A 25,921-nucleotide genomic window follows, 5' to 3' on the forward strand; every position below is an offset into this window, starting at 1 on the left:
ATAGTGGCACTGAGAGGCATTCAGAAGTGTTTTAAAAAAATCAGTTTGTTTTTTTTTTTGTTGCCAGTATTATGGCTAGTGTATTTAGAAATGATTAAGGCATTTGAAAAGGAAAGGTATTAGTTCTATTTTCAGAATGCTTTGTGTCTTGCAATATTATGATTTCCCATTACTTCAGCTGATGATCAGGACCTAAATGAAATGGCTGGCTGGGTAAAAAGGATGAAGTCTGGAACAGCAAAACAAGGAACAGGTTAATTACAGCTGTTGTTTGAGACCTCCAACAACCTTCTGACTTTGACGCGATGAATTCTTAGGATAGATTCATTTACATTAGCTTGCTTTACTACAGGGAATTTTAATTTGATCACTGTGTTATATCAGATACAAGTTACGTGGAGTATTTGAACCGACACATTTAGATTAAATACCCTCCTGTTTAAAAAAAAAAAAAAAGAAATTATTGTAAGCAGCATCATATCATCAGAGAATTCAAATTTTGTACTACCCCAGGTCAGAAGTCAGTGGTTTGGGGTTGTGCTAGTTTGTGCTCAAGCCGTTGTCAGGGTCTCAGACTTGACTTGCAGAAGTCACTGTTGCCTCTGAACCAGCCCTGCAGGGCAGCTTTGAAACAGGCCCTTTACCTTTAGGGTTGCGTGTTCTAAATGGATAATCTTTAAATAAATACAGTCGCTTTCAAGTTGTTACAAGCTGCTTTTCTTGAGAAGTTTCATTAGCTGGCAAGGAGGAGCTGATCTATGTCGTTGTTCTCAAAAGAATTATAATCACAGAAAATGGTAGGTTAGTATTTTTTTTTTTTTTTTTTTTTTGCTATAATTACTTCCCCCCCTCTCTTCTCCTTTTCTGCTGGAGTGTTTTTTTGTTGAAACTTATCTTATACACTTCTGCTGGAGTTCTAGCTGGAGCTGTAGTCTGGCCTGCTATCTACAAGAAAGTAAGTCTAAAAGTAAAACTGCCAGCCGCCGGAGCACTTAGTAATTTTCCCTTAAAATCTGTTTAACACGCTTAAAAATACTTGCGCGCTGTTTTGTCTTTTGGAAAGTTCTTATCCAGTTCATGTGTTTACTGGCCAGTTGTTCTCCTCTTTGGAAGAAGCTGGGATCACATCCCATTTCAGTAAGGTTTTGGGACCTCCTTGAAGCCCATTCCTGTCTGAATCCAAACTGGAAAAAGCAACTCCCTTCAATGGGGCCACTGTCTGCGTCGAAGCGTTGATCTGGAGACAGAGGTTCTGGTGAGAGAATAAGCCTACGAGGAGTGACAGTGATGTCTTCAGATGATCAGTTATGCATTAAAAATAAGAAGTGCAGTCCTCAATGTCAGTTAAGGATAAGAATGCGATGGATGCGAACAAATATGCTGCGGTGATTCAACTGTTTCTGCATGAGAAGTCATTATTATTGTTTATTTATAAAGTATCATGAAGATGTGCTGGATTTCATAAATAATCTGAGAAGTAGGAGGGCAGGCAAGGCTGCTAAAATAATCAAGGATTTTTAAGTGCTGGTTCAGTTGAGCGGTTGTATGACTTTGTTCTTCAGTAACATTTTCTTGTTGTGGAGTTATATATAATAGCTGCTGGATTGCTGTATTGGATCAACATGGTTCTGAGATTGCCTCGGTCATTTTATGCCATGAATAAGTTGATTGGTACAAGGTATTCAGTACACTTTGAAGGTAATGCAGGAATATCAAGTCCTCAAATACATGTTAATTGCAGTAATAATATTTTGAAAGTCTGGAGACCAGAAAAAATGATTCCCCACAAGGAAGCCAACAGTTCCAATGAATTAACCTTCAAAGAAAATTTCAAGCCTGCGCATAAAGAAATAAGAAACCTCTTGGATGCTGACATATCAAAATTATCTTGAATTTTATTATGATATAGTTGTAAGAACACGGGTTTTCACTGTCTGTGTTAGGAGAGAAGAAAATGAAACGAAGGATGCATTTTAAAATACTTTAGTGGCAGGGCTGTTTCTTAACACACGTGAGTCATTATCATATGTCATATGTTAGTTTTAATGCTTTTATTAGATGTTTGTGTATTGAACCCAGAAAAAGGAAAGTTTTTTGTTGTGTTTTTTTTTTTTTTTTTTTTTTTTTTTTTATTTCTCAGGAGAGAAGAGGTAGGGCCAAAACCTAGTATTGTACTGGGAAAGAAATGTTATCCTTGGCAGGCATAAGGATTGGCAGGATTTGGTCCACACTTGGCATTCTTAAACTGTTCACATTTTGCACTTGTATCTACTGAGTGCTAATGAAAAATCACTATTTGCCTGTTAGGCACTTTGGGATTAAAACCCCCCAGTTTTTTTACTTATTTTTTTTATATACGTACAAATTTTGGAGTATAACAATGTTTGTCTTTTTAAAAACGGTAATAGATCTCAATTTAAATAATTCTACTGAATCAATTAACTAGAAAAGACAAAACTTCCTTTTTTTCCTTTTCTATGCTGCGATAATATTTTGGAGTTCGGACCAAAAAATCTCATCTGATAAATTTTTGCACTTGGACTGTGTAAAGTCTGCTTATAGCCCTTCATACCTCTTTTTGACACAAAAGAAACTGGGGAAACTTGATACTCTGAACTTCGAGAGTGACTAGAGGCATAATCCCCAGTAAGCAAAGAGTGAGTAACGTGGATGCATCAGCCTAAAGAGCAAAGAAGTACATTGACAGGATATAATCAGCACTAAATTTAAGATGGAGCTTTTAATGACATTGGAGAGGAGGTGAAGTTAAGGAAGTAAAACTTAAGTATGGCACAAATTTTGCTTCCGAAAACAGCTTTATTTTAGAAAAAGTTTACCACTGCAGTATCAAAAAATTAGAAATAATTTAAATTTAAAGACACATTTAAAACTGGTAAAACCAACTAATACTTATATAAACTATATCTAAATGCAGGGGGTGAAACTGTCAAAGCAGGTAATCTAATGCTTTCAAAGGAAGTTTGGAAAAGAAAATGCACAATTAGAAAATCTGTTTACACCGGAGTGGATTAAAAGGGCTGCAGGCGTACATTAATTGATGTTATGGAGTTATAATTTTATTGAGGACAGACTGGGGTTTTTGTCAGTCCTTTGAAGTGCTCAGTACTTCACGTGGTCAGAAACAGTTGTCAATGTCCAATAAAATATATCCATCAGCAGATAATTCCTGTATTTGTGTGTTGTTTACTACCAAAAGCGATCAGAAATGTATTTTAAATGTTAGGAAAATGCAAGAAAACCCTCATGGATGCTGATAAAAGTAATTAGCTTACTCTGCCGTTTTTGTTTTGATAATTTGCTAAGTGTTGACATATTAAAGAAAATTCGTACCCTATTTTTATTTATGGGTCAATGTCAGCTGCCGTTTTAATATAACGAGTGCTCAGGACAATATATGCAGGGTAATATTTATTTTGATTTTTTTGGCAGGTTCAGGTCGGCTGCACATTTTGTTATTTTACTTTTTCCTTCCCTCCACTTCCCTTAAGCCAGGAACCATAGCTTCCTGTAATGTGGTTTTCAGATATTCTCTAAGGAAATTGAATTTCTAGATTCAAAAGCTGCCCATCTCGGGTTCAAGAGCTCTTCTTTCTTCATGAAAACATATTTATGAAACTATATAGCTGAGGAAAATTTTAATCAGCCTTATGAAAATTCTTTCTCTTTAAACATAGTAGGAAAGCTGAAGGAATTTAAAGATAAAGGCACATTGTTGAAGGTTAGAAAACTGTCTTGAAGGTTCATAATAACACCGTAGGATTTAGGAATTTAGATTCCTTCTACTATAGAATAAAACCAGCCCATAGACTATAAAATACTTTGCCTGGTTTACAGACTTAACATTCCAGAGCAGTATGGCCAAGAGCCCCACTTTTATTTTGAGCTTATGGAAGTATTAGGAGCTCGATAGCCTTCTCTGGGGAACGCGGTGAATGTTGTAAACTACCAAGTCCAGTTGGAAAGCAAACAGTGTATTTTTTTTTTTTTCAAGTTATGCTGCATGTTAGGAAGTAAGATATTGGGATTTTCACTTCTTCAAGTGATAATTCATTTGGGAATGAATGAGGCTAGTGGTGGTTTGTAGTTGATTTTTGCTGCTGAGTCTTTCTGAAACTATGCAGCTACAAAATTGTGCAGCGTAAAATATGCAGCTAGGAATTGTACTCGTCTTACGAACGTTACGTGCCTCAGGCTAATACAAGATTATAAAATCTTGTTGCAAACTTAAAGAAATATAAATGAAATACTATCAAATGTACTGTGTAAGCTTATTGATACTGACGATGTCATTTAAGTCATACTCAAGCTAAATAAGAAAACTCTTAATCTTATTCTTGCATGCCTCTTAAAGCCCACAATAATTTTGTATATATTTTTAAAAAATTATGTAATAAATTGCTACCTAAAATGTGTAACTGCTGACTAGTCAGTGGTTAGCTGATGATTTACAGATGGGAGTGAGATGATCCAGATCGTAGGCCAAGGAGCTTTTTATAGTTCTGGTGTATCATTTGGATAAAATTACAACCATGGGTGCTTTAGAAGGAGGGTGACCAAGTAGTTAGAGTGGGGTACCTCTTGTTAGGTTACTAAGTCTGTTCTTTATTTGAGTATGGTGAATACAGGGAAACTTGCTGGGCAATTCTTTGAAACTTGTATCTCTCTGGCATCTCTGAAGAGAAAACTAAAATCCAAAAAGTGTGAGAAAGTGAATTCACTTTTATAATCTCATCTGATCCTGTTAAGTATTTGTCCCAGTCACTTCTGTCCTGGGTCTTCTCCCTCCTGCCCTCTTCTGGCTGTCGTCTGTAGACCAGGACCTCTCTTCCACGTTTTACTGTAGGTGGAGAGATACTTCTTAGGTGCTGAGCCGAAGGAGGCAAGAGTTTATTCTGATGATGGTTTCTAAGGCACGTATGTTGATACTCTGCATTGGTAAAATGGATACTCTCCAAGAATATTTTAGCTCCGTCCAAAGAGTTTATTTTGGTGAGTAACTGCCTAGAAACGTGAAAAGAGTTTTATAAACTGACCTTCTAGATTTCCGTGCGATTTGCATAGCTAGTTGGTGATACTCAAAATCAGTAGGAGTGGCAGACTAAAGTCTTAAGTTGATATAATTCAACATGATGGAAAGTGGCAGGCTCAGGTATGAAGTCAGTCTTGTGGTAGTTTTTTAGACCTCATTTAAGATGATTCTTTTTGGTCTGTAAAGGTACAAAAGCAGAAATAATACCTAAGATAAAAGAGATGTCTTAAACAAAAGAAGTACAATGTAGAGAGCATCCCTACCATTGTTGCTTTATAGTCACACACAAGGACATGTTATAAGTTACATTGCTTGCTATTTAATAATGTAAATACCTTTATACATATGTAATATAGCGACACGTTGAAGAAAAGGAACTCTCTCCAAATTTGTCATTTTGAAAAGCACTAATCTGGTATAGGCAGGATCAGTGGTGAAATCTATAAAATCTTGAAGATACGTGTGTTGCTCGGTCAGGTAGTGCTAACTGCGTTCGGGATGGTTTTTATATTTTCTTGACATTCTCCAAATGAGATTTGTATTTGATTCTCTTATTCAGTTCAACTCTAAGGTATTTCAGGAGGTTGTTATGTATTCATTTTGCTATTTTATCATTATTATCTCCCCCCCTTCTCCCTTCTTGGTAGTTTAACTCAAACAGATGCTGTAGCTGTCAAGGTAGCTGATTTCAGGCACCAGTGCTAGCAGTAGGTCCATAAAGTTCTGAAATCAACTTTAGAAACAGTCCTTAAAGGATTTACAGGAGTAACCGTCTTATTTTGGAATACAAGCCATAAGTGCAAATGCAATTTCATCTACATTTAAGATAAATTTGCAGCCACACAACCCATGGTAACGGTGATTTATCACAGCTGTAAAAGGTCGGTGCAAGCTCAAAACCTTATCCAACAGCGAATGTTTTCATGAGACTTATTGCCAAGGTAGGCATAGAGGGAGCTTTTGTTTTTAATATCACAGATAATTTAGTTGATCAGAGGGAGAGCAGAGTGGCAATTTATAATTGACAGACTGAGTTAACAGTCTTTCTGTCAGACAGTATTAGGTATGGATGAAAGGTCAATGAATGCCACTGCGGTTTTTCATTGCTTTTGGTAGCCAAGTATCTACATAAAAGTCAATGTTAGAATTTCACCGAGTGACAACTGATTTAACCCTTCCTGGGCCAATTCCAAATGCAGCCACTATAGTGAGCTATGGCACATATTAAATGAATGTACTTATCAGTAGCTGGCTTCAGTTGTCATCTTAATCTACAAGAATGGCTGTAAATTTTCCAGCCTCGTGCCCTTCAAATATGTGTAGACATTATCTGTAAGAAATTTTGACAGTCAAAATCTTCCTTTCAAACCCAAGTACTTAAAGCACTCTGTAAAGATGCCATTGAGTCCAGCAATCTCTTTTATTTATTTCCTGCACTGAAGAGGGAGCTGAGAACACAGCAGACAACCTGACACCTTGATGGTGTTCTCATGCAGGATTTGTTTGCTTCTGCCTTTAAGTTTATGATGAACTGTGTAGATCAGCAGTCAGATTTTCTTGTACTGGTTTTCAGGTCTTTCGGTACGTGACATCTGCTAAGTGGAAGAGATTTCCGGCTTTATGGCTTGACTTTGCAAAGTCTTCTATGTGGTGTGTTCCCATCCTTTTAATCTTGTCTGCTCAAATCGTGTCAAGCTATCCCTGGATTTCTGTCAAATCATACCAGTTACAATTAGCGAAAGCCCCTTTAAAACTCAATTGAATATTCCTTAGGGTTTGGCGACACAGAGAAGATACTGGTTTTCCAAAGAGGCCTGCAAAACACTTGTTCTCTGGCATTAACAGAGATAAGATCTGGCATGATACCTTGTGTATGACAGCTTTTAAGGTCACTGATGTAGTCTGTATGTAGCTTAATGCTGATAACACCGGAAGTGACCGTTACACCCTCTAGGATTGCAGGTGCTTGCTGAAACGATGCTAACAGTTTTTATTGCGACATATTGTTCTCTGAGGTATATCACCTGAGCAAATCCCTAAGCGCACCTCTTACAAAGGTAGGTAGTTAATTTGCATGTCAGATGGTGGCAGACAGGGAAAATGGAATTTGGTCTTTGCTTTGAGGTTTTCTGTCTCTCTGTTCAGAAGAGCCCCTTCCCATCCGTTGCTGGGTCTGTGGGTGTCCCCGGGAGAAGCCACTGCTTTCACCGCCCTTCCGCTCAGAGAGGTTTCTTAGCCGAGATTGATGTTTCAGCTGTTTCACGCTCAACAAGAAAAGCACCGGGACAGCTTTCCCAGAGAGAAGAGCTAGTGCTTTACTGAAACGTAACTGGTTTAATGGGATCTGTAAAATTAATATGTGTATGTGTGTTGGGTTTTGTATGTAGTGGTTTAATAAGAAGCTCAGTCTTAGGAGTGAAATTAGCTTTGCCTAAACAAGTGCAGCTGGAGTTGTCTTAAGCTTTCCTAAGCTGACTCATGCATCTCAGCTAATTCTTGCTCACAATTTTTGCTCTCGTGGTAATTCTCAGCTATGTAATTCTCATTCAGCCCAATGCTCAGGTTGAAACCAGTGAAGTGGGAAGGAGAGTCGCTCGCTCAGATTTGTAGCCTGAAACGCCGGAAATTTGATTTTCTTGCCAACTCAGCCACAAGTCCAAAACCACATGAATAATTCCCTTTCTGGTACTTTGATTCACTGTCTGTGAAATAATATTACTTAAATAAATGAGTGTAATTTTAAGGGTAAAAATACTCAGATGTGCTTTATAAACCGAAGCACAATACAGCTTCCAGTGGTAGGGTCCTAATGAAGATCATCTCATTTTTTGCTTCTACTACATCATTCTGGATTTTATCTTTAATCATAAAGCCTGCATAAAAGTGTAAATATATTAGTTTCCATTATTCCTTTGCTTGTGATCTAACTGTTCTCTATACCTATATTATTATGCACTGGAAGCAGGGGGAGCTTGAAATCTAATGTTTGTTCATGTCTTGTGTTCTTATCCAGATGGATTATTGCAAAATAAAAATAGTCTTAGTTCCATTCTGCTGAAACCAGTGAGAGAAGGCTTTGCAATGAAAAATAACCTTTGACGTTCGGCATCATTCATAAGACAGTTTACCATTTTACATATCTGAAAATCTGTTCCCTTAAAGAAGGTTATGAAAATTCTGTTGGCCAAGGAAAATACCTTTCAGAGTAAGGAATGATATGTTTGTGTATCTGCCGGTATGCATATTGGAATAAGAAAAAAGGACACAAGAAGATATGCTTTTCTACAGCTCCCCTTTGGTCCTGGTTATGTGAAGCCAGTTTAGTTTAGCACTTTAACATAGAAAAAAATTTCCAGTACACACAGCATGGTAACGATCTTCAGATGCACATGTATCACAATAGATAGCTCTTATGTCATCCATTACTGTAGATGTAAGAAACATCAAAACCAATTTAAAACTCCAGTTATCTTGGCTGTGCTGAATCCCGACATAATGTCTGAATATCTACGTAATAGTGGCTGAAAGGTAAAACATCCCCTCCCTGGGGGTGATTAGTGTGAGAGGAACATTTCTGAGTTGTACATCTCCAACATGTGTGACTCCAAAATGAAGTAGTTTATTTTTTCTAAGGATTCCCCTAGTGTACCTGCTTGGTACTGGTACACTTGGGTCGGCTTTCCTTTTTTTTTTTTTTTTTTGTATCTGCAATATATGGAAACTGTTTTAAAGAAGTTGACAACCAGACTTGTCAGAGATGGAGATCTAAAAAAGTGCCGAATCCTTCAAAAATGAATTCCTTTCCAGAGCTGTTTGAAATAAGATCTATTTTATATCTATAGAAACATATATGAAAATGAATGGGGAAGAAAATCAGAGCATGACACAGTAGATACTATTGCTGTAGGTAGACAACTGATGTGGTTAAACTTGGTTTCAAGTGTATTTTTCTTATGGGAGTGTACGATTATCTTACCATGAAAATCTTTCAGGTAATCTTCTATTATGCTACATAAATATTTAAGTTGGTTAACCAGAATCATATATAATTAAGACATTGAGCTATTCTTATTAATTCTTTTCGCTAGTCTGTGTTGAATATAACTGGTTTTGCTCAGGTGAAATTAGTTCATGGTTGCTTGACTTCTGTGAAGGACTTGGAATGAGAATGTGTTTACTTAGTCAAAAAACGCCTGCTAGGAAGATTATGATGAGTAGCCATTTTTGAAGTGTATATTGGGTCTTGTGTTGAAAGAGTCTATTTTTTGGAAATGAAACTCATGCTTTTACCTAATCTTTAATACCCATTGCTCAGAAAGCTTTACGGAGGAGACTTTTGATATCTTTTAACTATTCTGTGACACTTATTGAAGCTAATTTGTGGCATCAAATCTCTCAATCTCTGTAAGTGCTTTTCTGATCTTCTACAAGAACTTGAGTCTGATGGAAGGTAAGTAAACAACTTTTAGAGAAAGGAGCCTAAGTAGCAAGGAATACCAAAGTTAGCTAAATTCAATACAGGAAACACAGCAGAAATGGGTATTTAAATGAAGCTTGAATGAAAATTATCATATTTACTCTCTCTTTAGTCGTTGTAATACTATAGTGTGAGGGAAAAACTGAATGAAATGCCATTGAAATATTCAGGTTTAATGTTACAAATGTTACTTGATAATCCAGAGAGTGTATGTTACAGACTTTTCCTTCTAATAGAGAATAAAATTTGTTGGTTTTTTTTTTTTTTTTATCATCTGGCTGGCACTTGGCAGCCTTTAAGAAATATTACAAGGTTTCAATCTAAATCCAATAATGGGACTAAGTATCTGTAGTAGCAGCCTGCTGCCTTAAATACCATACGTTAGCCATTTCATGTGCTAACACAGTAAGCACAAAATGATGATCTGATAATTATCACTTGTGTGAGTGATCAGTAAAGAAATAACCACCGTGTGTAGTTAGTAGTGCAGTTATAAATGATAAAATGGCATTTTAATGGAAAAGAAATGGATGGGTATCCATGCTGATTCTGACTGTTACAAGAACTGTCTGTTGTGCTCTGTACTCTTTTGTACCTTCATGTCTTTGATGGATGATGCGTCTTCCATATTGGTACACCCAACTGTCCATTACTCTAACACTGGCTTGCCCAAAGAATGAATGTCTGAGCTATTTATTTTAGAATTATTTAAGCATCTGCACTTTTCTTTTGTCATCCTGCTTAACTTCATAGAGGTCACGCTGCTTTCCTAAAGAAAAAAAGTTGTGTGTCACTTGTGGAACAGTTTAATAAATAGCTTATTAACTGTATGTGTACCAGAAGAGACAATCATTATCTTACTTTCCTTTATGTTTTTTACTTCATTAGTACTCATCACTCTGCTCCCTTCCCCGTCCCCGCCTTTTTTCTTTTGTGCCTTTTATTTCTTCTGTTCGTCCTGTAGACAGTCTCTGTTTTTTAAAAAATAAGGAAGTGCAACTGGTCGCACTTAAGCAAGCTCCTTTCATGTCATTTCAGGCATCCATGAAAGGTGCTATCACTCTTATTATTTATTCAAGGATCTGGAGACATTTCTGAAAAACGAAGAAATTATTCTGTCATCATTACTTTAGGAAAACTTTAAAAACCGCTAAAAGAAATTATTTGGAAAACCATTAGGAATAACTGAGCTTCGTTTAACATAGCTGTGATAGCTTCAGGACATGATTCCTTACAAAGGCTTTGGAATTCCTTGTGGATATTGCTGCCAGAGTTTATTATTGTAAAAGCAATGCAGTCGGCTACGGTTATTGTAGAGCTAAATGTTTTAGGAGCCATTTGGCAGAAATACACGCTGCGAGGTAAAGCTGAATATTCACAACCGGGCATCAAACAAAAGGTGGTTGAATGGTCTCAACATTGACTGAAGTGAAAGAAACAAAGACGAAGCAAGGTAGGGAAAAGTTAATTCTGTGATGGAAGTTGGATCAAATGTTAGGTTTCTTTGTTTGTATTATTTATACCAGTGTTTTGAACAGTTGTGCTAAAAGCTTTATTTCAAAGATTGCGGATATAACTAAAATGGAAAGAACATCAAATATTGAACACATCCTTGGGAAGATAATTTTAAGTACCTGAGCTGATAGATAGCATTTGAGGCTAAGATTAAAGAAAAAGACAAGTCACAAGTGAGACCGTCATTGACCATTTTAGCTTGGAAGCTGAGAGGCAGATGCACTTGGAGATGATTGCTCCTGTGTTACATTCATTACATGGGGTGAGAACTGCCTTCCCAAATGTCTTATGAGAATCTTAGCTTTTAGCCCATTTTCTTAAGGTAACGATGTTGCTTTTCACCAGTGCAAAATCTCTTTGAGAGGTAAGACACAAGAACGTTGCTTAGGCTCACAATTAGTACTTTTAACTAAGTGAACTGAGTCTTCTACCTGTTGTAGTTAATTATTAATTCTGTGTAGTACTGATTTGGCACACATTCATATATTTTCAAATTGGAAATAAAAAGCTGGCTGAAAGCTTAATTATTTCTAGAAGAAGACATGAAATGTTCCTTTCTATGTATATATTCACTAGTAATATATTAACATAGGGAACTTTTGAAGTAAACACTTCAATAATATTAATTAGTGCTAGAAACAACTGAAGTACTGTACAGATTATTTGCAATAAGTATTGGATTTTAATAGTTTTCCAATTTCACTTGGGTGGACAATGTAGAACTGAGATTTGATATGACAGAGGTTGCTGTCATGGTCTCATTTGTGACATATTGATCCTGAAAAAGTTATTGGAAAGGAAAGCACGGTCACAGCAATAAAACACATCCAACCTGTAGGCGACACAGTGGTGATTTTGCTATATAACCGTAGTACAAATATTCTTGATCCAGTTAGGGCCCCATGTTGGGTAAAGCAGAAGGACATTCAGATAAAGCTTAAGGTCTGCATCCTCATGTTTAGAGTTCCTCAGTCTGATACTTGTGACAGTCTTGGTTTTTGCTGTAAATGTCTGGTCTCTGCAGTAGGTATAGAGCAGAGTACCTTTGTGCTGTCTGGATTTAAGTTTTGAATTTGAGTTTTTCAGGGATTGTTTAATCTCTTGTAGCCTATAAATAGTGCTGAAGGCCAAAATAATCCACAACAGCTAACGTGTCCATTACAAAAAAGTGTCCCCATTTCACCACTCTGAGCTGTGCTCCGTTCTAACTGGATCTGGTTTGGCAGGAGGTGGGACTGGATGGTGTCTGGAAGTCCCTTCCATTCTAGGTGATTCGGAGATTGTAAATTAGCTGTGGTCCAGCATTTTCTACCTCAACTGGACGCTGTCCCGAATCTCAGTTTTTTTAAAATCGTTTTCAAGCCTTGCAGCACCACCAAAACAACGGTAAACTGATATGCGTTATGCGGGGGTCACTTGCTGTCTGAATTAAAGATGAATAATCACCAACTGTTTCAAATTTCAGGATCTCATTCTGCCAGACCTTATATCGGTAGTTGTCTGAAGTGCTTTAGAAAAACTTTGTTACTCCCTATAAGCAGTGAAATCTTTGATCCTCTCAGTCTTTGAAACCAAATGGAGAACTAGGAGGAGTGTTCTGACATGCAGTTCTACTGGTTGAGGCAAAATAGAGCAAACAATTTAGATCTAATAACCTAGCTCACTAAAATGTCTCCTTATAAGAAAAGAGTTTCTCTTCAAATCCAGCTGGGAATGATTTTATGTTGTCAGACCAGTCTTTTTTTTCAGGCTTTCGGTTTTCAGATATATTACCCAAAGGATAAGAGTTTTGTATTTTATTGAATTATCAGTTGATATATATCACCATTTAAAAAAATACTATCTCTTTCACAAAACACAATTACAGTCCCAGCAGAAGCTATAAGTTAAGATATAACTATTATAAAACCAACCCAATTTGGAGGGAAATCAAAATAAATTACTACAGTGAAAAACTTTTACTGTTTTTCTGGATTTATATTCAGCAATTGTTACTGCATATCTGTTGTAGTAACTGAGACACGTGAGTATTCAACTATTTGAAAGGACACTGTAGAGAGGTTGGTGCTGGTCTCTTCTCACAGGTAATTAATGACAGAACAAGAGGGAATGGCTTCAAGCTCCAACAGGGTAGGTTTAGACTGAACATTAGGAAAGAATTTTTCACAGAAAGAGTGGTCAGGCATTGGTATAGACTGCCCAGGGAGGTGGTTGAGTCACCATCCCTGGATGTGTTTAAGAGACATTTAGATGTGGTGTTGGGGGATACGGTGTAGGGGAGAACTTTGTAGAGTAGGGTAGATGGTTGGATTCGATGCAACCCCATGCAGCGCTACAGACTGGGGGCGGAGTGGCTCGAAAGCTGCCTGGCAGAAAAGGACCTGGGGGTGTTGGTGGACAGCCGGCTGAGCATGAGCCAGCAGTGTGCCCAGGCAGCCAAGAAGGCCAACACCATCCTGGCCTGCATCAGGAATAGTGTGGTGAGCCAGACTAGGGAAGTAATCATCCCCCTGTACTCGGCACTGGTGAGGCCTCACCTCGAGTACTGTGTTCAGTTTTGGGCCCCTCACTACAAGAAGGACATTGAGGTGTTGGAGCGTGTCCAGAGAAGGGCTACAAAGCTGGTGAAGGGTCTGGAGGACAAACCTTATGAGGAACGACTGAGGGATCTGGGGTTGTTTAGCCTGGAGAAGAGGAGGCTGAGGGGAGACCTTATCACCCTCTACAACTACCTGAAAGGAGGTTTTAGAGAGATGGGAGCTGACCTCTTCTCCCTGGCGACAAGTGATAGGACGAGAGGAAACGGGTTCAAGTTATGTCAGGGCAGGTTTAGATTGGATATTAGGAAGCATTTTTTCACTGAAAGGGTTATTAAACATTGGAATAAGCTGCCCAGGGAGGTGGTGGATTCGCCATCCCTGGAGGTGTTTAAGAAAAGGGTGGATGAGGTGCTTAGGGACATGGTTTAGGAGTGGTGGTGTTTTTATCAGGGTAGGTTAATGGTTGGACTTGATGATCTTAAAGGTCCCTTCCAACCTCACTGATTCTGTGATTCTATGATGATCCCAAGGGTCTCTTCCAACCTAGACAGTTCTATGATTCTATGATTTCGAAGACAATTCTGAGCATGTTTTTCAGAAATAATATGGAAACTTTACAATGCTGTTTTAGAAATACATACAAAATTAGCAAAACTGGGAAAAGCAGAACAGATGTTTCAGGGTTTAAAAGAAGCACAGTGGGCTGAATAAGAGCCATGCTGAAAATACCTCTGAAGGAAATAAGTTATAAAAAAAGTGTAATAAACAAGGAATGGTGACTCAGGAATTGTTAACCCTTTTCCAAAATGACTTAGAAGAAAGAAAGAAAGGTGTAGTAAAATCCAAATTAGGAAAGGCGAATTTTTTTCTTAAAAAACTTTGACCAAATAGATCATTAAATTTTAATAATCTTACTAAATTTCTTGAATTTAAACAAGGATTCAGAATGTATTTGTAGAATGAAGTCACCTGAATGTATTGTAGGTAATGTAAACACCAGGTTTGGCCCACCTGCGAGAGCTGCAAGGCAGATTGGGATGCTGATGATTATTTGGCTGAGCAGTAGAGTGTAAGCCCAGGAGAAAGGAAGGGGTATGCTGTTATCTTGACCTTGCCATGACTCACCATGACAAATTACTTGCGGTAACCAGTTTGAAATGGAGAACCTATATGAACTCCTTAGTCCCACTGAAATGAGTGTAAAAATTTCTGTCCTGTAGGATAAAGATGTTTTTCAGCTCTTGTCTGTCTAATTGGTGCCGAACACACTGAAATGCTCAAATCTGCCCATTGTTCTTCTGCCCTGTTCGCTCAGCTGCTCTGCTCCTCCTGGTGTTGTTTGCACCATAGCTATTGGTGAATTGTAGAAAAGTTTGAATGAGAAACAAATATAAGAATGTAATTTCCTCATAATGTCAGCTGAGTTGAATGACAAGCAGATAAAAAGCTAATTTTCCTATAAACAATCACTTAATTAAATCCATTTGCATATTACACCAGCTTACTGAGTGAAGTATGTTATTTTTTTATATTCTCTCAGTCTCATTTTTCTCACTAAAAATGCAATTTAAATATATATTAATTGAACGAAGGCTGCGCAGTGAGCCAAAGGCAACACCAGGAGCAACAAGGCGTGCAGACCAAGGCGTGTCACCAATTGCCTACATATGCTTTTAGAAATGGTGTTTTATTGAAAGTTCAGAGGTAAGGATTTCCTTCTCATTGTAGAGAGAGCTTTGAACAATTCCTCCCTTTCTCCAAAGAAAATGTTGACAATAGAATCTTTGATCTTCAAAAACTAATGCACATCATGATAAATTTAATTCATGTAAATAATTCTGCTGGACTCAGTAGGACCCATCACAGGCCGTTAAACACACATAACTGTCTCTCAACTAAAGACTAAGCATATGGTAAGTATAGTGGCAGAGTCCAAAAGTTCACAGATAAAATTATCTTGTTTTCAAAAGATGCAATGAAAATGCTGTCTTATCAAAAGATCATGTGTTAGGTTTTTTAATTACATTTGAAAAAGTTATCTACACTCAAGTTCAAAACTTCTAAAAGCAAGATTTATCTAGACAGTTTCGTGATGTTATAAATCCATGTACATGTTGTAGTAAAATAGTAATGATTCATCACATTTTTATGTCCTCAGCACTTCAATATTCTATGATTTCAGGAAATAGCACTGCAAATTTTATTCTATGTACTGTTTATATTGTCAAACCTTTTTCTACAGCCATCCGCAGTCATCCACTCATAAGTTTTCTGGGTGTTGACTTTATTAAATACAATTGATTAAACTTTGGGCCTTCTATAGATATAACCTTTACATCTTAAAGTTCATGTGGAAAAAAATGTTTTACTTAAGAGGATCATCTAGTTCAGAAATTTGCTGGTGCTTGACAAAAGTCATAAAATATACAACCTCATTTCATAGAATGGTTTCGGTTGGAAAAGGCCTTTAAGATCATCAAGTCCAACTGTTAACCTGGCGCTGCCAAGTCCACCACTAAACCATGTCCCTCAGCACCACATCTACACATCTTTTAAATACCTCCAGGGATGGTGGCACAACCACTTCCCTGGGCAGCCTGTTCCAATGCTTGACAACACTTTTGGTGAAGAAATTTTTCCCAATATCCAATCTAAACCTCCCCTGGTGCAACTTGAGGCCATTTCCTCTTGTCCTTTCACTTCTTACTTGGCAGAAGAGACCGATCCCCACCTCACAACAACCTCCTTTCAGGTAGCTGTAGAGAGCAGTAAGGTCTCTCCTGAGACTCCTTTTCTCCAGGCTAAACCCCAGTTCCCTCAGCCGCTCCTCATAAGACTTGTTCTCTAGACCCCTCACCAACTTTGTTGCCCTTCTTTGGACAAGCTGCAGAACCTCAATGTCTTTCTTGTAGTGAGAGGCTCAAAATTGAACACAGTATTCGAGATGTGGCCTGACCAGTACAGAGTACAGGGGGACAATCACTTCCTTAGTCCTACTGGCCACACTATTCCTGATACGGGGCAGGATGCTGTTGGCCTTCTTGGCCACCTGGGCACACTGCTGGCTCATATTCAGCCAGCTGTCCACCAACACCCCCAGGTCCTTTTCCACCAGGCAGCTTTACAGCTACTCTTCCCCAAGCCTGTAGTGCTGCATGGTGGTGTTGTCCTGTATGTACCATGTGATGGCACTCAAGATGATCTGCTCCATAACCGTCCCTGGCACCGAAGTCAGACTGACAGGCTTGTAGTTCCCCAGGTTCTGCTTGCAGTCCTTCTTGTAGATGGGTGTCACATTGGCTAACCTCCAGTCAACTGGGACCTCCCTGGTTAACCAGGACTGCTGATAAATGATGGAAAATGGTTTGGTGAGCACTTCTGCCAACTCCCTCAGTACCCTCGGGTGGATCCCATCCGGCCCCACAGATCTGTGTGGGTCTAAGTGGTGTAGCAGGTTGCTACTTCTTTTCTGAAGTACTTACAGTCCCGATAGTAGTGCTTTGATTCCTGCTGCTTCTTGTCCAATTCAGCTAATGAATATCACCCTGTAGTGGAGGGGCGTTGTTTCAAAAGCCGGGAACTCTTTAAGTCCCCCACTGTTAAGAAATTATATTAAGATCTCTACTTGAGAGTGACTTTGCTGCTTTCTTTTTTTAATACAATAATACTGTTGAACCAATATTAGGGAGAGAATGAGTTGTATGTCCTACTAGTGATGATAATATTTTGACTGTTTGAACTGTGATGATGCTTACACAAAAATGGTCTTGAATATTATTTTAGTTAATTAAATTGGTTGGTGTGAGGTTTTATGCAAGAACTCTCTGGCTTTGTTATTTTGAATGTGACCTGGCAGTCTCTTGTATAACCCAAGAGGACTGTTGATGAAAAGGCACACTTATGAACACCAAAGTAACAAAAATAAGAGTTCTGCCTTATATTTTGAATTACTGAAAGTGAGGCTATTGAACAGTGATTTTCCACAAAAGCAGTATTGTGTTTCCATAATATAAATGGTCAGCTACAGTTTCTCCTATGTTCCATTAAATGTATGACAGACTGTTGGCATTTCTTGGTACTGAAGAAGGGACTTTGATTTAAACCTACAAGGAAATTTCTTGGTGCTTATAATTTCATTGCTTCTTTTGCTATCATCAAACAGTGTCAAGATCTGGAAATATCTGTTCTGCTGGTACTGTTCTAATTAGAAGGATAATTAATACAGTGTTATTGCTTCTTTGGCTATAGCTGTTTGGGGGTTTTCACCACGTGTAACACGCTATCTACAATGGAAGGTCATTTTTGAGTATTTTTCTGTTTTCGTTAATGCTTGGGGTTGGTTGTGCTACAGTTGAATGGTTTTAACAAAAGCTGATATATACTGAAGATAATGATAAAACCAGCTGGAATTAAAGGTGCTAAGTGACTAGCTTTTATTACTTTCTACAAGATTTTTGTATGAATTCTTTTAACAATGTTGATAACACACTTTGTTTAGTTTGAAAAGCCAATACAACGGGCCACAATCCCCTTATGGAAAGAGGTGTCACTTGGGACCATTATATGCATCTTTAGTATTCTGATACTCATCTTTACACTTTTTTAAGTTTTGATGTTCTCAAAGTCGGTCAGAGTACCAGGCACGATGAAAATTACTGTACGCAAATAGTGATATAAAATGAATTGATAGATACTTCTCATATTTTTACAAGTTTTTCCCTCTTTCTGTTTTGTTATCAAACTACGTGGGTGTCTGCCACACCCCATTCCCCTAGTGAGCTGTCAATCCTGTTTTCAGTAATTTTTCTCTCTTCATTTGTTGAATCAGTTTTGTTATTGTTCTATAACTTCCCTCCCAGTTTATCTGTACAGTTCTGGTATTATCTGTTGAAGCCCTAGGTAGTAGCTCAGCTGTGGTCTTCAGTTTGGAGGGGAAAAAAAAGTGCAATTACTATCTGTATTTTATGATAGCTCCGTATGTCTTTACATATGTGGCACAAAAAGCAGGCGTTCTTTTTTTCCTTTATATTCCTGCCATTTTTGTGGTGTAAGCTCCTCCTTAATTTGTTTTTATGGTGCAACTCTCAATGAATTATGGATGTTGTGGGAATAAACAATATTCTGGTTTACCGAGAAGGATTTTAAAACCTTAAAAATAGTTTTTCATTATATGCTATAGCATTTCAATATGAATGTTTCTAGTCTTATTCTGATACCATAAAGAAATTAAATAAATTTTTTTTCCCACCACTGTGTCCAAGTATTTCATAGGATGTCTGCTCATACTCCTTTTGTATCTAACCACATACCATGTGCAAAGAGAACAGCTTAAACTGCAAAATATCAGCTGTTATCAGGCTTCCATGTAAAATGATTAACTACTATTAGTACTTAAGTTTTCATTTTAAAATAATGAAAGATATTGCTCTCGGCTTGAACTGAAATTAGTGTTTAAGAGAAACTGTAGAACTTGAAACAGAGGTCCCAGATGTATAATCTTAATGGACTGAGCTTTCTATCTTTTATAAAATTATCTTGAATATCCATCTAACACATCTTTTGACTTGGGAAATGGAAAAACAAACAGGAATTAAGAGGAAGTGCAGAGCAGGGGCAGGGATGGTTGGTCTCCTGGTTGGTGTCTCCTGTAGTACTTCGTACCTTCAGCTGCTCTCAGTGACTGGGCCTTAAAGAAAGGATTTCAGAGGTATTAATTTTGTAGGCATTGGTAGTTCATCCTGTATCAGCTAGATACAGGACTGGATCAAGTCTGGTCTGAACCAGTTTCTGGTCTGCTCAGAAGAAAATCAGGTGGAACTTGATATCTTAATGTTTTTTCATGAAGTTTTGGTGGGGTTTTTGTGCTTGTGGGTTTTGTTTATTTTCCCCTGTGAACATTATCAGAGGAAATACATATTTTCAGTAATGGGTCACACTTCCTTCTATGTCCACTGTGCATTTGGGAATATCAGTCTTCATCTAAACCTCTGGTCTGTCTTGGATTTGGTTATCTGAGATGTCTCACTGAAGAAGCCTCAGCTGTGGAATTTATTTCCTCTGTAATATCAAGTGATCTCAAGTCCATTGACTTTGAAGGCATGGTAAAAAGATTCTGCCTGCTTGAGGGGTTGTAGGAAGTTGAAGTTTGTTTGCATTATGGTTGAGAGCTGCTTATTTGATATTTTTTAAAATACTATAGTAGATTCTCTTATACTGGCTGTGTTTTATACTTGAATGAGACTTTCTTGCACAAGTTCTTTTAGCACTTCTAATGGTTTCACAAAACCAAAAATCATTGCATCAATTTTAGGAAACTGTGATTTGTGGCTTGTTTAATTCAAATGGAAGAACCAGAAAGAAAATCAGAGGCATGGCTTGTAGCCCGTTAGGACAATTCATCCTTTTAGGTATGTCTATACTGCTAAAGAAAGAGGTCCAGGAGAGAGTGGAAGCAATGCCTCGTTGCCCACCCGTGCTTCTCGGTTGTTAGTATGCTCCTTGGCGTGATTTTGGTCCTTGTGTACGTGTGAGGTTGGTTGGATGAATGCGTAGGATGAATGAAATAGCATGCAGCCTGCGTTGCAGCCCACCGGAGAAGTATATTTGCATTGTGAAACTACACATATGGATTACATACTTTGGGGTGTCACTGTAGGTCAAGAGAGGGTGTTCAAAGGGTATTCCTCCAGAATCTGCCGGAATAGTGCTGGAGGGCTTCATATGTTCGTGAAAGGACAAACCTGGTGTAGAGTTGATGTCTTCTGAATGTGTACTCCCTGGGGTAAACTGTCCCCTAAAGCGTCTTAGGAGAAGGAGCAGTGGAGACGTAAGATTTGAAAGAGTCAAGAAAGTGAGCAAACAGTTCACAACTGCTCACCAGCACTGTTTTGGTTAGATGTATCCTGTGAGGGCTGAAAGTACCACCATTTTAACTTCCAGTTACTTGGGGTTTGGATCATTATATATAGTGCAAAGACAGTTTGCAAACTGAACTTTAAAATAAATATCTTCTCAGAAGGTTTATCCAGGAAAGTGTTTTTGTTTTGGTATTTTGGGTGGTGTGGTGGGTTTTGGGTTTTTTTTTTAAGAGAAGTAAAACTTTAAGTAGATTTTGGTTTCACTGAAAATAGTTTCACTGAAATAAAGTGTGCTTGTTTTCTTAGTGTTTCTCTCCTCGGAATAAAATACTGAAAATGTGGGATTCTTAGCACATGGTTAGAAACTGATAATTATTTAAACCAGCTGTCTAGTTGCAAGTGTAGCAATATTGATTGCTGTGTGTCACTAGCACACCAGGAAAAAAAAAGTCAAAATGCTGTGAATAAATGAAATGTGAGAAATACTTAATCATAGTGGGTGCATGGTGATTTGTTTTAAAAATCCAAACTATATTTAATCTTTTATTAAAATAAGTGACTCTCAGTTTCTGTTACATCTGAAAGTTATAATTATGTTATAAGCTATCCAAAATCAAATACACGAATAGTACCTTTTCCCCATGTATTTATCTACCAAACCTTTGCATCTGTGAGTACAAGAAAAGGATGCTTTTCATGTCTGTTTTCCTGCAAAATTTCTGCAGGTCTCTAATTATAAACATCTCCCTGTAAGCAGGTGACTGTATTCAAGGGAAAAGAGGTACCTAAGTATTTCTGCCATATTTCATACATTCCGTGTCCGTTCTGTTACTTTTCTGAAGAAGTAATATACTAAATTATTGTGTGTAATTTCAGCATCAGTAGTAAGAGCCACAATTTGTCCAGGGATTGATTACTTGACAAGATTTTTCATCATCTGTAGTGAAGCCTCATTTCCAAGTTAGTATAGTGAACATTGTAACCAAAACTTTCCTCCCTTCTAGCCTCATTCCCACAGCAAATGTCCTTAGAAGGGAAGAATGTAATGAGTTGCATCAAAAGTTTAACAAGAGATTCATTACTGTATGAAAAATAATGGGATTTATGTTTGACAGTGAAGTTGTTCGTTGTATTCACGGAACGTCTTCAGTGCAAACCAAATCCTTCTTGATAATGACCCATTGCAAGTTCTTGGGCATCACTAAAGCTAATTAAAAACAGGTGGATTCTTGCCATGTAGCATACCAGCCAGCTCAATGACATGTAGATAACTTGGATTAATTGTTACAGATTTCACCCTCCCCCCAGACCTTACTGAAATGCTAGGGTTCTCTAAAGCTGTGATTCTGAACAGAAAAAGGATCATATTTTAACTATAATACCCATATTACTTTGTTTATGAAACCTGAATTTTAGTTGGCACTGCAGAGAAGGCCCTGAAGGAGACTTAATTTTTGAAACCTGATCTCTGTGTGAAAGTCTCCCTGAGTCTGCTATAAAGATTTGAAAGGTTTCATTTAGAAACCCAAATTTACATAGTTAAGTTCTATGATTTTTATTTTTCTTTTTAATTTTGTGGTGTCTGTTATATTTTCCAAGACTCAGTTTATCTTTCAGAAAAGTAACAGCGAATGACTAAATGAGATAGCAGCATTGCAGAACACGAGCTGTGTTTACTGAGTGTTCCATTTATGAGCTAGATGTTCTGCTTAATCTTGTGATTTATTACTCGTCAGATAGTTCTCTTTAATTTCTAGGAGTTTCTTTTATGTAGATTAATGATACTGGTTTCAGTCTACGTGCTTAGGGCCATACAGAAGGAGACCCAGAAGTAGAGTGCAGGAGACCTGCGTGCTGCTGCCGCATGCTGCATTTTCACGGAGTTGCCAGTGAAGTTCAGACTGCCCTCTTTTTTCCGGGCGGAATGAGTAGAAGGCTGGAAAAACAAATTGGCACCATGAAAATTTTTCAGAAACAGAAATACTTGTAGCTAAGCCAGACGTGAGTTCTGAAGCGAACGTATCTTTGAAAATCAGGCTACGCAGAACGGTCCAAATATAATATTTATATCTAATGTCACTGTGAGACACCTCAAAGACGGTCTCTCTGTACCATTGCATATAACCAAATGACCCGATATGAAGTGGAATTTATGATGTTAGTCTTTCCAAGCCTGGCCAATTTTAATTTTGGGACTTCATTTTTTGTTGACTGACACAAGTTCTGTGCAGCCTCAGAAGAGAAAGTGAATAAAAGAACAGAATAAAGTAATAGAATGTTTTATGTATTTACATTTTTTAGATATTCAGTTTTTTAAAACAATTTTCCAATTTAGCCACTGTAGGAGCACCTAAAAGGTTCAGAAAATCTGACAAATAAGACAAAACGAAAGAGTTTGTGGTCTTTCATCGTGTCACTGCTGAAATGTATTTCTAAGATGGTTGTGAAGACCTGGTAGATTAGGGAAATATTTAATGTCGTACGTAAGATTTTTAATCTGAGAAGTAGAAGGAAGATCTTGTGAGTTGTGGAGTTTCTGAGTTGCTGGCAATAGACTGTGCGTATATTGGAGCGTATTTAATTTTTGTCTTAAGCACAGGCTTGTGGGGGCTTTCAGATGCCTGGGTGTAAGCGTTCATAATTGATGCCGAATTGCCACTTGCAGGTTATACTGACTGGTTCTGGGCGAGGAGCAATGTTGCTGCAGGAGTGCATTCAGTAACGACATGGTGTAATAACATACAGGTCAGCTCTGAACTGCTCTGTTCTCCATGTTCTCTGACAGTGGGCCATAAAACCACATCAAAATATGTTTATTGATGAATTTATAACTTGCAAAAATCTCCAAATCTTACTAACATTACAGTATTTTAACTTTCCTATATCAGTAATTATTTTCTTTTCACTATGGGCCAGTGTTATGTGTTGTCTTTTGCACCTAGTCTTGAGATTTTATGTAATAGGTGTGTATATGGGGGGGGCAAAGCACTTACTGTTCATATCCGATGGGAAATGCTAAGAGCGAGACAAGATAAGATAGTCTCATGTAACAAATTGTTTTAAAATTTTACAAAAGTAAAAAGGTGATTCACAAAGTCTCAAGTTTACTAGTTAAGGACATAACATTCATTTGATTTTTTTTGTTTTGTTTTATTTCTATCTTTATTGCAATGGAATTTTGTGCACTAGAGAAGTATAAATTATTGTGAATGTTATATTAAAACACCCATTTCTCAAGCAGTCGGAATGAGACTTTTTCAGACACAAGCATCTCTTTGTGCATTGAATAATTATTAGATCTGTTTAAAAAGATGATTTCTAGAGCTTCTAAAACAAATTACATTTCTTTTGTGTATTTTAAGGTTTTTAGGTGGTAACATCTTCAGAATGAGTGCATGTTCATATTGTATTGCTTCTGAAGTAGCTGGGGAAATATAGCGATGAAAAATCGGCGAACTAGAAAGAGCTGCCTGTGACATGGACAGTAGTTTCACACGAAAAGGAAGAACAGGCACTCTTTTCAACTTTTCAATAGCTTGCATGCAGGGCCGGTTTGCGTGTGTACTTGCTGGTGGTGGGACTAGATGGGCCAGGCAGAGCTTAGGTACTGAATTTCTACTATGCAGAGGCTGCAACAGGAAAACGTTTCTGCACTAGTCTGTTTTTGTGGTAAAGGGGCGTTTTTTTGTTTCTCTCTCCTACAGAAAATCAAATACTTTCTCTGATTCAGCCATTTATGGTGTCATTCTTTGTACATCCCTGCTATAGCAGCCACTGTAGAGGGACTGGATTGCCCTCTAGTCTACTGGAGGCATTTTTAACATGTCCCATTCGTCATCAGCCTTTTTGCCGACTGGGAAGCCCAACAAGTACCTTTGCCAGTGGTAATTTAGAATCTGCTAGTGAAGTGTGGGCATTTATCAGTGTTACAGTTTTCAAGTTAAAGCCAAAAGTCATTTGTTGACATGTTTCTTGAATGTGCTTTTATTTAATAAAGAAGAAACTGTGCACTTCAGGAAATGGTAATCTTTATTTACTGCTATGATGGCAAAATGCAAATGAAGCAGAGAATTTTGTGATTAGTATTTTACAGAGTCAGTCATTTACTATAATTACATGTTTTTAATCAGTGGAATTATCGTGTTCCATTAACCAGATTCTTTCCTGACTTCTTGTAGGATTCTGAGCAATAACAAGATCTTATGGTTGAAGAATGGCTCTTTCTTTGGACTGAGATCCCTGGAGAGACTGTGAGTAACTGATCAGCCTCGTTGCACCTTCAATTAAAAAGTCTTTGTGTTTTAAATATAAAACCAAACATCAGATAATGAAGTTGAGGTGTTCTGAACTGTATTGCACCGTAAAGTTTCTAGGTGGTCATCAAGTTAAGAAATGGCATAAAAATGAGTGGAATGGGGATGGATGTGGAAAATACAGGAAGGCACTGCTATCAATTTGGAACTAAAATAAACATCCAGTCAAAGACTTGTACTACGCTGTGTACACTGTCACAGTGAAGACTGGTGTATGTAATGGTAACACTAATGTACCTGACACATAGTTTGGGTTATTTAACTCATCGGTCTCCAATACTTCCATTTTAATTCTATTCTAATTTTAATTCAATTCTATGTTTTAATTGTACTCTACAGAAGTTGGACAACACTTATCATTATCGCTATCGCTATTTTTTTACTTCTATGGGAAACTTACTTTGCCAGTGCCTCTAAAATGAGTAATTATGTCATGCCTATTTTAAAGCATCTCCTGCAGCTTAAGCTAAATTATTTTTATATTGCTTTATAAGAATACATTCATTATGTAGAGCTGTTGATTTAAAGTGGCTGCTACATTCTTGAATGCATGAATGTATTCTATGTTGTATGACTGTTTCCATATGCAAAAAAAGTTACATGTTAAAGTCAACTTTAGCTAATATTTTACTATATGTGTGTGTGACATGCATACTATTTATGGTTGTGTGATAAGGTGGGTAAGTATATGATACTGAGATATTTAAATATTCTAACTGCAATTTAAAAATAAACAATGTATTTCAAGGTCTGGAGCAATCCCTTAAGCACCTTGAAGGGTTAGGATAAAGCTAACTGTCTGAACAGTTATGTAAAGGAATACTATATTTTCTCTGCATATAGTTTTAGATGTAACAAATACTTCTTTAATATTGGCAATATTAAATGGTATAGAAGGAAGAGTAGTTGCGCATTATTTGCTAACTGGTTTAATGTTAGGTGTAATAATGATTTGAGGTTTATAAAGAAGTTTACCAATATTAAAGCAGTTTAGAGGATAGGATTACAAATTTATTGCAAGAAAGGAAATCAGTAAATTAAATTCTAGTGCACTGCAGGTAAAGCATTCGTGTTTAGAAACAGAGGAAAACATATTTATTTTTTAGGTTTAGCTTACATTGGGGAATGATATTGAGCACGTACTTTTTAAAACTTTATTAGTTATCTGG

The 25,921-nt window shown here is 37.4% G+C and overlaps 1 protein-coding gene across 1 annotated transcript in view; it reads left to right on the top strand.

Moving 5' to 3' along the window:
* LOC309674401 (adhesion G protein-coupled receptor A3-like) overlaps positions 1–25,921 on the top strand; it is a gene marked incomplete at its 5' end in the record, with an annotated part of 285,537 nt that overhangs the window by 20,618 nt on the left and 238,998 nt on the right. Inside the window, one exon of the mRNA XM_082486426.1 lies at positions 24,618–24,689. Within this exon, the coding sequence (XP_082342552.1) occupies positions 24,618–24,689 (72 nt within the window). The remainder of the gene's footprint in view (positions 1–24,617; positions 24,690–25,921) is intronic.

The sequence above is a fragment of the Vanellus vanellus genome (assembly GCF_965231255.1).
Source record: "Vanellus vanellus genome assembly, chromosome: 7".
NCBI lineage: Eukaryota > Metazoa > Chordata > Aves > Charadriiformes > Charadriidae > Vanellus > Vanellus vanellus.